This window comes from Poecilia formosa, unplaced genomic scaffold (assembly GCF_000485575.1).
Source record: "Poecilia formosa unplaced genomic scaffold, Poecilia_formosa-5.1.2 Scaffold203, whole genome shotgun sequence".
In the NCBI taxonomy this organism is placed as follows: domain Eukaryota; kingdom Metazoa; phylum Chordata; class Actinopteri; order Cyprinodontiformes; family Poeciliidae; genus Poecilia; species Poecilia formosa.
In genome coordinates, this window is record NW_006800142.1 from 956897 (window position 1) to 971098 (window position 14202).

Below are 14202 nucleotides of genomic sequence, written 5' to 3' on the forward strand. Positions count from 1 at the left end.
ACCAGTCGCATTCCTCTCACAACGCTTCACATCTACAATGTATAAAATCTAAACTATGCACAGCCTTAAGACTTGTGTTGGAGTGTTCTGGATAACCAGCTCTCAAAGTGCATAGTTTTTCTGTGTTCTTGGGTATTTTGGTTAAGATTGTTTATCTTTCTTTTTTATGCAACAGACATTTTCCCCTAAAGTAGAAAATAAGCTGTTTGGAACTTTGCTCAGAAGTTAATACGGAGTGGATGATTTGTGTCGTCTCCTGGCTGCAGGACGGCCGTGGTTTTGGCATCGGCGAGCTGGTTTGGGGGAAGCTGCGAGGTTTTTCTTGGTGGCCGGGCCGCATCGTGTCCTGGTGTATGACGGGCCGGAGCAGAGCCGCCGAGGGAACCAGATGGGTCATGTGGTTTGGAGACGGAAAATTCTCAGTGGTGAGTGTTCGGGGCCAACGGTAATATTCTTGTCAGGTGATTTTTCTTTTGGATTTTTCAAGCAAAACACAGTCTTCAGTTTTAGTGATAACCACAAGGGTTTTTTTTTTTCTTTTTTTTTCGGGTATTTATTCGTGCATCTGGTTGCTCTATTGAAATCTAATATCCAGACAATTTGTAGACTTGCAGCTTCAAAACGTTTATTTTTTTGTGTGTATTTTTACAGGTATGTGTAGAGAAACTTCTGCCTTTAAGTTCATTTAATAATGCCTTTCACCAACCAACTTACAACAAACAGCCCATGTACAAGAAAGCAATCTACGAAGTGTTACAGGTGAGAGCTCCTGACTTGTGTTTTGATGCTTCACTTAGGGCTGGACAATATGGCAAAACAACATATCATATTATAAACTTCTCATACTGGTTGATATAAATAATTATTGATTAATTTTGTGTTTTAAATATCTGAAATATGGCCAATATACAGAGATGACCTTTCCTGTTTTCTCCAAAAATTTTGCTCCACATTGTTGTTTTTTTTTATTTTTAAGCTGCGCAGGCTCCGTGTTGCTCAAGTTACGCTGCAGGTTGTTGCTAGGTAACCAAAGAGAGAACGAGTTAGTCGATGCCATCAGCCTTTTTTAGCTAGCCATGAGAGATCAAGCGGCTAATGAACGAGCTACAAATGCTCTGCGGTTCTGTTTTGGATTTAAGTGAAATTGGTTATCACAGGTGTTATCTACTGATATTGGTTATGTGTCTATCGTGATATATATTGTTATTGATTTATTCTCCAGTTCTTGTTTCACTCTATCACATTGTTGGTATATTTTAGATTCACCAATCAGTTTCCTGTCTCCATTTTTTTGTTTTTTACCAATAATAAAGAAGATCTAAGGATAGCATTTAACATCTTTTCCTAGCCTTCTTACTCTGAATGATCGTTATTTATATTAGAAGGTGATGCTGTCTGTACAATAGCAGTTACTGTAAATATTCTACATTTACTAAATTGAATCTAAGTCCAATGAGTAGAAAACTGGTCCTCCTTAGCATCTAGAAAGATTAGCGTTAGCTAAGGTTAGCCTTGCTAAAGGAGTGTACTCTCTTAAACATCCTGGATTGTTAATGCCAATAAAAATCACCACCTCATTCTTTCCAGACAATAAATGACTTATTTTAACCAATGATATGTTGGTTTTAAAATGATATGAAGCTGCTATACATCTTGCTATCCACAGCTTACTCTATTAGCCAACACTTTTATGTCAGAAGCACCTTGTGTGCCTCTTAATTTAAGGTTCCTCTCAGTTTGTTTTTTTTGTTGTCTTTTTTTGCCGATGAAGCGGGATTAAAATATTTTCCACATGTGTGCAGGTGGCTAGTAGCCGGGCAGGAAAAGCCTTTATAGCCTGCCCCGACAGTGACGAAAGTGAAACCTCCAAATCAGTGGACATGTTAAACAAGGAGATGATTGAGTGGGCGATGACCGGGTTTCAGCCCACTGGACCTAAGGGCTTAGAGCCACCTGAAGGTAAGAAAGCGCGACACCTTTGACCCCGTGGGAGCGGGGGACGGCCGAACTCACTCGAAATCACTTCTATAATTTCCACTTTGCCTGGACTTGCTAGAGGAGCGTAACTCCGAGGTTTACCCCGAGATTTGGGTGGAACCCGAAGCGGCGGCCTACACGCCACCCCCAGCCAAAAAGCCTCGCAAAAGCACGGTGGAGAAAGGGAAAGTCAAGGACATCATCGACGAGAGGACGCGAGGTGAGGGGGGTCCCGTCCGTTTGTGAACTCCTCTCTCTGTTGACAAGAGGTTAATTATTGTAGGAATTAGACAGGAAACGGGGTCAAGTTGCTGCGTATTACAGTGTCGCCTACAGTTAGGACGAAACTACATTCTGGGTCTTAACAGTGGAGAGCAGCAGGAGCCATACTGACTTAGTTAAACTATCAAAGAGCTGCACATTAAAATGAAACACGGGCACAATGTGCTTCCTGTCACACATGATCTATTTTTAGTTTGTGATCAGAGGAAGGCTCGCTCTGCCTTCCGTGTACGAGTGGACCCAGCTGTGTTTGCCTGATTTGTAGATGGTTGTTCACTTTGTACAGGTTTTCTTTCCAGCCTTCTCTTTTAGTCTTTTAGCTTGAAGTGCTTTTGTTGTTGTTGGGGAGAGATAAACCAATCAGAGTTTCACGGACAATTTCGGTTCACCTGTTTGTCGACCTTTGATCTGACAGCATCAATCTGAACTGATTCTTCTTTAAGATAGGAGTCAGTATGATTTTTCTATTCTAGTTTTTAATATTTGTAGCAGAGGTAAATGCTACGTTTGAGTCGTGCGTGAAAGAGTAGAACTGTTATTTGAATGCTGAGATATTGAAACTGGATGATGAAAGTCTGCAATCAGGTGTTTTGGTCTTTAACTATCCCTGTATTTTGAAGGACAGTTTTGTTTACAAAGACTTCATAATTCATTTTATTTGTTTTTTCTGTTGTTTATTTGGATATTTAAAGTGTAAATGTTCACTAAAATTGAAAGTTTATTAATCTTTGAGATTAATAAACCAGAATTCGTTCTGGGTGGAGAACCACAATGCTTCAAAATATGTACACAAACATCAGCTTTTTGAATTTTTCTCTCAATTTTACTCACTATTCAATCATTTTAATACTTATTTAGCATAAAATCAGCCTCATACATTCTGATTTTAGTTGGCCGTGAGTCCTTAGGGTTATTTTTATTTTTTTTTTGAAGCAGTCAAATGATTGACTGAAGGCCCTTTGGAGTCCTCTGGACTTGATAAAGCACTCACATCATACATGGCCATTTACCATAAGTGATGTGAGCATAAAGTGAGAACGTTTTTTTTTTGTAACATTTTCAGCAACATTCATTCATTCGTTTCCTCTCTTTTCTGTCACAGAGCGACTTGTTTATGAAGTGAGACAAAAGTGCCGCAGCTTGGAGGGTAAGTTCGGCTCACACATGCTCTCCAGATGCGTTTGGTCATTTCTCACTGTCATTAAGAAGCAATCTAATCAGAATGTAGGCAACTGTTCTCATAAAACAGTGAAGGCAACACCGTTATTTATGTTCTGACCCCCTTTACGAACGTCCCGACTAACCTGCGTCACAGCTGACTAGATATGTTCACTCAAGTGTCCATCACCGCCTCTCGTCTTCCTCCAGACATCTGCATCTCGTGTGGAAGTCTGAACGTGAGCCTGGAGCACCCCTTGTTCGCCGGAGGAATGTGCCAGAGCTGCAAGGTGAGACGCTGCCCCACCGAACGAATGAACCGTTTTTGAAAACAACAAAACTCTTTAAGTTTTATTTTTTTAAATGTCTCACTGCTTATATTCGGCTCTTTCTGTGCGCTTTGCAGAACTGCTTCCTGGAATGCGCGTACCAATACGACGACGACGGTTATCAGTCGTACTGCACTATCTGCTGCGGCGGACGTGAGGTGCTCATGTGTGGAAACAACAACTGCTGCAGGTGAGGGTTTGACTTCCTAATTCGGCAAGCTTAAATTGCGACCGCCTCGTCTTCGGTTGCGCACGTTCAACCTTGTTGGCCTCTTGTGTGGGGCGTTTAGAGGTAATTAGCGTGTAGAAGTCTAGAAATTTGAGTCTGGAGAAGTACGGAAGTAAGGATGTGTCGGAAACCTCGAGCACCACTGGGTTACACAAGCTGAAATACTTTGAGCTGGAGAGAAATTTAATTGATAAAATCTGTAGAAAATATAGAAGTTTTAGAGTTGTTTTTTTTCTTTTAGGAAATTTAACTACAAAGCTGTGATGCTTGGGCTGTGAATGTAGGACAACAAAATCAAAAGTCCTTCCTCACATGAAGGACAACGGTTTGTCTTGAAGCTTCAGCTTAAGACATTACAAGATTTTCTTTTAACGGTGTGAAGCATAAACCAAAGCATCTCTTAACATGCCTCACTTTTTACAATCTCTACACCGGACTTGCAACTTCAAACCAGCGTAGGCAGGTCAGAGAAACTGAAATAAACTCATCAAGCTCAGTGATGCTTTTCATTAAAAATGGCATAGTGCAACCCTCGCTCATCAAGGGCTTTGCAAAAGTTCTCAAAATCCTCCGAATTGTTCACATTTTGTCACTTTGCGATCACAAACTTCAATTTAGTCAAAGTGGTGTTTGATTGTAATTCTGAAAAATGTTTAATGCATTTGCTTTACGCCCTTTTTCATTTGACACCCATTGATAAAATCCTTCAGAAGTCACCTCTGTGCACTTTGATGTGCAGATAACATCTGTTCAGATTTGTATTTGCAAGACACATGTGCTACACTTTGCACTTGCTACAGTTTTAATGGAGAATATTCTTGAGCTCTGTGACACAATCTTTGGATGAATCAACTGTTTATTATTCCTAATAAATCAAACACTGTTATTCTTCACAAAGAGCTGGCTGTAGTCATCACAAATGTCACAACACTGATGTCAGGCTTCATCACGGAGGTCAGGCTCACAAACGGCTGATAGTAAATATTACGTCATGCGTGGTTTTTCAGTTTGAAGTCTCAAAGAAGGATCAGCCGAAGTAACCTGGCGCAGTAATTACAAGAAAACAAACGTTGAAAAAGCACCACTGAGAGTAACACGATCAGCGCACAGGGCCGTTCTTTGTGTTCACACGACGGCGTGTGACATTTTGATGATGAGTCGCTGCTTGCCAGGCTGGGCGTTTGGATGGAAACCTGATGCTCCAGCAGCCTGACCTCTGACCCCTGGAAGTGAAAACCGAGAGAATCATTCAAACTGAGCCTAATCTATTTAACAAGGTACAAAATATTATGTGGTAAATTAATCCCACCAGGAGACATTATTTGAACTAGGAGTGCAAGTTATTGATTAATTAGTTTGTTTAAAGTTGATTGGTCAGCGGCCAAACCTCAGTTTTCTCTGGCATCGAGAAGGATGATCGTCTTTCCATAATATGAAGGCCAATATATTTTTTAATAAGATACTAAATTTAAAAAATATATAATCATGTTAACATTATTTTTGTCTTAAATAATGAATAAACATTGAATAAACAGAATATTTTGGTTTTCTCACATTATTAAACTTAGATATATTACATATAACAAAAACTGGAACTCTTAAGTTGCTCAATGGAAAAATTAAAGATGAAAAGGATAAAATATGTGAAACATTTAATTCCCCATTAACAAAAATCTTCATACAGAAGAACCGTCTGTAAAAGACAGGTTAAAATTTCGCTGTCGTGATTTTGAGGTTTACGACCGACCTCAAAATCAGTCCTGCGTATTGGCCTCATATTTCTTTTTCATCACGTCGCATTTTTTCTCTGTTATTCCTTCTCCTCTTTCTTGTCACCACGTCCTCGCCGGTAATTTTTAAACAAGAAGTTGACGCTGCTTTGCTCCGTCATGCCGCTCACCTGGATGAGCCTTATTAACGTGAAACTTAAGGAGCTTGTCGAGTGTTTTTATTTCAAAACAGAACCGAATAAAGTCCATTTTTCATCCCACACCGACCTCTGTTTGGACTGTTTCTCCTTCTGTACCAACTGGCTCCGCTTAAGGATGACCAGCGGCGCCCTCTGCTGGGTGGCGGCCAAACTACAACACTAAAAGAAGGTCCAAGCGAACGTTAATAGGCAATCTACTGAAGCTAATTTTAATTTAATAAACAGTTAATCGTTAGTCGATTAATTGTTTGCGTCCCTACTTTGAACACTGAAAGTTTGAAGTCCTGCTTCAGCCAAAGCGATTTAACACTTGCTGTGTTAACGCAGCTGGATCTCTGTGTCCAGGTGTTTCTGTGTGGAATGTGTAGACCTCCTCGTCGGTCAAGGAGCCGCCCACGCTGCCATCAAAGAGGACCCGTGGAACTGCTTCATGTGCAGTCCGAAGGGCGTATTTGGTCTTCTGGAGCGCCGCTCAGACTGGCCCGACCATCTGCAGCTCTTCTTCGCAAATAATCACGATCAAGATTTTGTGAGTAGTAGTAACAGAGGAGTCTCTCTCTGTGGCGTATCTGTCTGACTTTCCTTCCAATGTGTAAATTTCAGGATCCACCAAAGCTTTACCCCCCAGTCCTGGTGGAGAAGAGGAGGCCCATTCGTGTTCTGTCGTTGTTTGATGGCATAGCGACAGGTTGGATTTCTTCTTCTCTTTTGTCACGGTCTATAGGTTCAGCAACACTTGTTTTCTGTCAAATAATCGACGCTCGGGACTTACCCACTCTTAGTTGGTTTAACTAAATGTTGATGGATTCGTTGTATATTGCGCTCTCCACAGGACTGCTGGTGTTAAAAGAACTTGGCATCCAAGTGGATCGCTATGTGGCGTCCGAAGTGTGTGAAGACTCAATCACAGTGGGCATGGTCCGACATCAGGGACGGATCATGTATGTTGGGGATGTGAGGAATGTCACACGCAAACATGTAAGTGAAGAGGCTTTACTTTGGGGGGGACTTGATGAATTTAAACTCCATCACCGGTCAAAAGTATTTGCCGTGGATTGGTGGAGCACTTTAACGTTTCGGATTCTGTCACAATGCATTTGCACGTGATTATTTTTCTCTCTTTGTATGACTTTGTGTCACGTCTTTGGACAGATTCAGGAGTGGGGTCCATTTGACCTTGTCATTGGTGGAAGTCCCTGCAACGACCTCTCAATAGTCAACCCTGCTCGGAAGGGCGTTTATGGTATGTTCACGCAACTTCTCTTTTTACGTTCCCCTGTAGTGTTTTATAAATCTTTCTGCTCCAGATACAAAACACAAGACTGTTTCTCAATGTGGGGATTGTTTTTGCCCCACAGGAGGCAGCGGCCGCCTCTTCTTTGAGTTCTACCGGCTGCTCCACGAGGCTCGGCCCAAGGAAGGAGACGACAGACCGTTCTTCTGGCTCTTTGAAAACGTTGTTGCGATGGGTGTGAGCGACAAGAGGGACATCTCTCGCTTTCTAGAGGTTAGCTCCTACAGTGATCGAGGACTGCCTGCGAGTTAAACATAGTAAACAAGACAGTACACCTCCTCTTGATTGTACTTTTAATATATAAAATGATCTGCCTCAAGTTATGCGTGGGTAAACTTTGTTTTAACAAGGCACCAAATGATTACTGGGTTGTGACTGCCCCCTTGTGGCGATTTCTTGTCAAGGAGTAATGAGGAGATTCATGTTGCTTTTTTCTTATCACTGCATTTTAAACACCTGATTACCTTTCAACTTTACATTATTTGTACTTCAAAACAATTTAATTCCTGTCTCTCTATAAGAGCTGTGACATAAGAGGAAATAAGAACATTATTCAGATTTTTTGGTTGTTTGTAAATTTTGATTTTATGTTATATTTTATAGATTACTATGCCATAGACAAAATTACTTACCCTAGGCTGGCTTTTAAAATTAAATTATGTTCAATTAAAGTAAAGTAAATTAGTTGGTCCATATAAGGATGAAACTCAACAGATGCAGCTCCTCTTCTGTTTTTCACAGATTTTCTTTTTTTTTTTTTTTTTTTTTTTTTTTTTTTTTTTGAATAAAAAGAAAAACTCCACTGTGTTTTACTGGAAACAAAGCTGTACTGTTTAATCTTCCTTGTCTTTAATCTCAGTGTAATCCAGTCATGATTGATGCCAAGGAGGTGTCTGCTGCCCACCGCGCCCGTTACTTTTGGGGTAACCTCCCTGGCATGAACAGGTTAGTGGCTGCACTGTCAGAAAGAAGCATCAAAGATAAGCAGAAGCCTCTGTAGATATATCTCATCTCCAGAGTGTTCGGGTGGCTGTCGTAGGAGATTCTCCATCAAACGAAAGCTTTCAACTTCAGTTCATGTCATTGTAAACGGCTCCCATTCGTTTCTCCTCTTCAGACCTCTGTCGGCCATGTGCTCTGACAGGCTGGACCTCCAGGACTGTTTGGAGCACGGCAGAACGGCAAAGGTACGAACATCAACCAGTTCACAGAAATCCATCAGAAAAAAACGGTAGCTAAAAACAAATGCCACCGATATAAACGGTTCCTTATTTATTTCTGCTCCTACATGCTGTAAATTGTGGTGGCTACATAGTAAATGTGTAGAAAAGGTCAATTTATGGATTTATCCTGTCATAATAATCTTACTTAGAATATGTCTTTGAAATTTTAAGAATTTCAGTGAGGTAGAAAAACTCTTTCACGTTAGAAAATACTAACTAACCTAATTACTAAATCATTAATTCAGTGTCGGATGTCTACAGCTTGTACAACAGCTCTTAGTCTGTATCTGTTAAATTTGTTGACTATGAGTTCTTAGTTTGAGAGGTTCCACCAAGTTTTTATTAAATGTCTGGACCCACAGCATCACAGATCCTCCACCGTATCTTACATTGGGAATGGCTCACTACTCAGCAGCTTCGTGCCTTATTTCAAATCCAGACACACACAATTCAATTAATGAATTTAGTCGAATTAAAGCTTAGATTTTTCTAAAGATTTCATTGAGAGATTATGTTTAGACACTAAAAACTGGTATATTTTAGAGCTTTCTATACATCTTCATAGGTGCCATCAACTTAGGCCCGTGCCGCATTTAATACTCCGCTATCCAGGAGAATTTTGAAGCTATGGTATGGTATGATATGGTTTCTGAAAGTCGGCAAATGTTTCCTTGATTCGGGAATACACAAATTTCCACATCCTCGGCTCCAATCTTGTGATCTGTGCCAAGAATTTTTGAGAAATACCGCTAATTTATGATATTTCTTAAATAAGAAAAACATTATTTATTACAAGAATTATAGCTTAATTACTCATTAAAATAATGAAAACCTTGTTATTTTGACTCATGTTTTGTTTTTCTCCAGTTTGAGAAGGTCAGGACCATCACCACCAGGTCTAACTCCATCAAGCAAGGAAAGGACCAGCATTATCCCGTCTATATGAACGAAAAAGAAGACATCCTCTGGTGCCCTGAGATGGAAAGGTATGAATGATTTTTTAATGAAATAAGAGTCCATGTACTCTTTAGGCGCTTTGAAATGGGCCTCTGTCCCTTTAAGAAGCTCCTGTTCTTGCCAAGACTCCATAAGGAGCAAATCGTCACAACAAAAAAGCTGTCTACAATCACTCGGATGCGCAGTTTCACCAGGTGTTTACTAGTCTGGTGGACCTGTGTGGGACTGGGGCTAATTGGCGGCGCTTTGTGACGGAGCAAACATTTTGCACCACCAAATGGCTGTTAATAGGTAAGCTAAAAATAATGGGATCTGAAATGGTTCCCTGTGGAACACCAGTTTTTTTGTTGTTCTTTTTCTGTTTTGTTTGCATTTCTCAACCCCATTTAAATTTGATTCAAACGATGACGACGACTTCTCAGACAAACTATAATTTGAAGGTTTCGAGGTTAAGATGAGCCTTTTGGTTTTAGATCTGATCCCGTTTGCTTGTGGTTTCTCTCGTCAGGGTATTCGGCTTCCCAGTCCACTATACAGACGTTTCCAACATGAGCCGACTGGCGAGGCAGAGGCTGCTGGGCCGAGCGTGGAGCGTCCCCGTCATCCGCCACCTGTTTGCACCACTTAAAGATTACTTTGCCTGTGTTTGAGGAGCGAGACGTTGCCTTTCAGGCTATTTTAGGAACTAGAAATAATAAGAGCCTTGATTCTCAGATTATACTCTGGTATAATTTGCAAACATTGACATAGATTCACATTATCTCTTGTATTTGAATTGTAATTCTTATTCTATTTAATTTTGGGTTGTTTTTTTTTTGTCATTTTTACCTTTTAGCATTGTTATCGAATATTGTTTATATGTTTGTGCGAGCTATACTTGTATGAGTGGAATTTTGTTCCTTTTTAAAACGATGAATCAAAACAAAAAACAAAACATTTTAAACCAAAACTATACAAATTGGAAATACTATTATTTTGCGAAGAAAAAAAAACACATTTGCTTTCAAATCCAAAAGTTTTTGTTTTGAATGAAAAAGTTTGGATCACAAAGCTAAACTTTTCTTCTCGTCTGAAATCTTTGGTCTTGTGGGGTTTGTTTCAGTGCATAGCTTAAACTCTTTTATTTATTTATTTTTTACTATTGTTTGACTTGATTAGTTCTTGTGCAAAAACTGAAATATTGCAAATCTGTACTGGACTCTTAAACACTAAACAGATATTCTGAGATCTTAGCTTTTCCTCTAAATAGAGTCCAGCTTGAAAAAATTACAACGTAGAGAATAATTAAACCTGACCTAACCAAAAGATATTTTTTTATACTCCCCCACTCTTGCAGTAAATGTTTGCACAGTAAACCAAAAAGTGGTTTCAAGCTAAATATTCTCAACCCAAAATTGTGGAGGCGCAAAAGAAACTTTTAGTTTTGTAAAGCAAACCTGTAGATTCAAATTTAAGCTTAAATTGTATGATCTTTACAAAGCAAAACATTTAATTGCATTTTTCTCTACCTTTCACATGTTTGTTTTTTTATTGAGAACTTTTTTTTTTGATTGATTGCATCAAAAAAGAACAAAATTCACATCATAATTCTTGAGACTACGCTTTCCTCTTGAGACACTGAGACACTCGAGCGTCGAACGCGTTTTACTAAAGAGACGGAAATCTCTCGAGAAGCATGTGGACGGCGTTTTAGGTGCGTGAAACGCATCGGCGCCACTTGCGCCACGTCGTGACGTGCAACCGCAGCAACCGTGCTTCCAGCTACTGAGCCTCGACAGGGATGTGAAAAGCGAATTTTCTTTTCTTTTCTTTTTTTTTTCGTTTCGCTTCGGTGTCGGGGGAGGGCCGTGTCTCTGAAAATCCAAAACACCAGATCACAAATACCTCTTTGTTTATGGTTTCTATACACAGCTGAAGGTAATAAAGGTACTACTGTAATATGGTTACAACACCATGGTGCTTCAAGATGATGACAGACATCATAGCCCATGTGGCACTACGACTTTAGACAACACAGAGCTCTTTAACCTGTTGCTCGAAAGACTTCTGCTGGATGTTTTTACATTTAATTGAAAAAAAAAAAAAGATGTACTAAGTTCTGGGAAACAGACTTTAAACTGCAACACAGAGCCTGTCCTCTTTTACAACTTTTGTACTGTTTCTACTGGTGCTCATTTGGTCTCCCAGCCTTTCTGCACTCAGGCCCAAGGCCTGCATCTGCACAAACAGGGTGTGAAGCTAGCCACATGGGGAATGATGTTTCCTGTCATTAAAAAAATAAATAAATAAAACAAACAACAAAAAAAAATCTTTTTAAGTCTCCGGTGAGCTACTTTTTTCTAGTGTCACCTCGACTAACGATATTACTGTACAACTGTTAGTAAGCGCTGTTGCTGGAGGCCCGGTGACCATCCTCCTCAACGTCCGCCTCTCTCAACTGAAAAAAAAAAAAAAAAACAACTGTCAGGTGCAAAAACTCAACAACATGGTGCGGCTTCACAAGGTTCTTCTACCTTTTATAGCAATTTTGTGCTGTTTTATCAACATTATAAGCACTTTTATATGTATACTTTCTTGTTTTCTTGATTATTATTTTTTATCATTATTAAATGATAATTCTTGTGAATTATTTTTATTTTTTTTAGTTTTATGATGTGAACTGATCTACCCTTGTGTAATACTTTTTGTATTCAGTAGGGCTGTGCCAATAGAAGTACAAGTATGGATTTTGATATGTGAAACTTGTTATTGGACTGTGTACAGTTGGTGGATTGATGTTTATTGACCTTTCCTTTTCCTCCATTGTTCATATTGTACTCTATTTTAAAGCAGCAGCGAACCCTCTCACCACTAGGCATGGGTCGGTGTGACTTTGGGTGAAAATACCACGGCTTCCTGGTATTTGTACAAACAAGTTAAGAATAAGGATCAATAACAAGATCTAATTGCTTTTATCAGAAGAGAAAGGCAACAATTATTCCTGCTGCTGCTAAAGTAATGCAACCTATTGATTATTGGTGTAATATAGGGTTAGCTATAACGTACATTGACGTAGACTTAAGCGGAAATAGAGCGTAAACAACGGATAAATTCAGTTGTTTTCTTCCTAAGCTAATATGTAACAAGCTAATGCTAGCTCGGGAATTGGTCAGGCTTTCTGCGCCATCAGAGCACACAAGCTGCTCGTAGCTTGCCAACTATGCTTTTAAGTTGGCACAATCTTTAAAATAAAAAAGAGCGATAGGCGGCGCTTCTTTAATTTCCACACCTTTCGAACAACTACGAGCTGTTTGTGACCGGAACTTTTTTTTTTCTTTTTTTTGTTGCTAAAGCTAAATTTGTAGCGCTGTGCAGCCAGGAAAGTTAACTTCGGTTACTCAAGCACTTTTTCTGGGCTTCTCTTTGAAAATGATTTTTGAACTATAGGAAATAGTATGATGGACTTTTTTTTATCGGGCTTCAAACGGTAATGTTTTAAAAACCTCGGGATACCTTAGGACCTGCAAGCGGCTCATGCCTAGTTACCGCCCAAACTCAACGAATGTAGAAGAAGAAAAATGTCTGCCAGAGTTTAAATATTATGTCATCTCCTTTTCGTCTATATTTTGGCCTCTGGTATTTCCCTGAAAATTTTTAAGAGTGCGGATCACAGCCACCCTCGGAACCAGAGGGAGGCCATTGCTCCTGATTTTAAACTAAAAGCTAAATCAGGAGGCTCGACGCCGCGGTTTGTCAAAACAAAAAACTGACGTAGTGTTTGACAAAGATTTCAGCTCTAAAAAGATTTAAAGAGCCTAATGAAAGCAGATGTTATCACTTAATCTATATGGTATTTAAGATTGAAATTTTTTAAAATTTTATTTCTCTATGTAATTACTTTCTTAAGTGACCTTATCGCCATAATTTTTGTCCTCACGGGAGAGTAATATTTTCCCTGACCTGAAACAAAAGAAAAACCCAACATCCCTTCATCTTTGTAAAAAAAAATTTTTACATTTTGTAAATAGAAATTTTCAGTCACTGTTTTCCAATTCATCTTTGTTCTTTTTTATTATTATTTCACATAAGATGTACAAATATTCTTTCCTAATATATATCATCCACAACACATTTTTTTTGATAAAAGTAAAAAAAATAATTGAAAATCTGATTCAGAACTTGCTTTAAACATTAGACTTTAGCTTTTCCATCCCAATCTGTGTGAATCCAGATTCAATGTCTTTGTGATGTTAGCATTGGCCTAATGGACAGCTTTAAGCATAATGGTCTCAGTGTTAGCGCACAGCCCTACCTGGTGGTGTTTTATTATTATTATTATTTTAGTTTGTATTCTAATGTTTTTTCCTTTCTGCTTATGTAAAAAGAGGGATTGTAGTTGTTTCCAATGGTGCTAAACAGTTTATCTTATCCAGAAACATATATTTAATTGGGAGAGAAATGAAAATGACAATGACTGTTTTGAGTTCTTTGTAGTGATGAAAAAAGACCTGTTATGTCAGTCATACAAATATATTAACAAAGGCATTTTAACTTTGTACTTGAAAAAAAAGGAGTAACAGTAAAGAAAGGTTTCCTATATTGTTTTAGACTATAGATTGCTAGATTGCTGTAGTTGGTGCTTTATCTGTGGGAAATTGTGTGAGAAAAAAAAATAGTAATCATTTTTACTATTGCATACTGTATGCTTTACGCGCATTGCTTCTTAACCCTACATTCCATGCTGTAATATTCATGTCTATTATCATGCTGTTGTTTTGAACTGATGCCTTTTTTTGCCCTTTATTTTGTATCACCAACCAGATTTTTGTGTTTGTTTTTTACTG

General features: G+C 39.0%; 1 protein-coding gene across 1 annotated transcript; it reads left to right on the top strand.

Annotated features, from left to right (window-relative positions):
- The first annotated feature begins 205 nt into the window (after positions 1-205).
- dnmt3ab (DNA (cytosine-5-)-methyltransferase 3 alpha b) lies at positions 206-13919 on the top strand. Its single transcript, XM_007567094.2, has 16 exons — positions 206-425; positions 652-759; positions 1803-1959; positions 2057-2197; positions 3362-3406; positions 3628-3707; positions 3824-3936; positions 6251-6434; positions 6509-6593; positions 6738-6883; positions 7058-7148; positions 7264-7412; positions 8059-8144; positions 8317-8386; positions 9290-9408; positions 9888-13919. The coding sequence occupies exons 1-16, from the start codon at positions 240-242 to the stop codon at positions 10027-10029; spliced, it is 1902 nt and encodes a 633-aa protein (XP_007567156.1). The 5' UTR covers positions 206-239; the 3' UTR covers positions 10030-13919.
- The last annotated feature ends 283 nt before the right edge of the window (positions 13920-14202 follow it).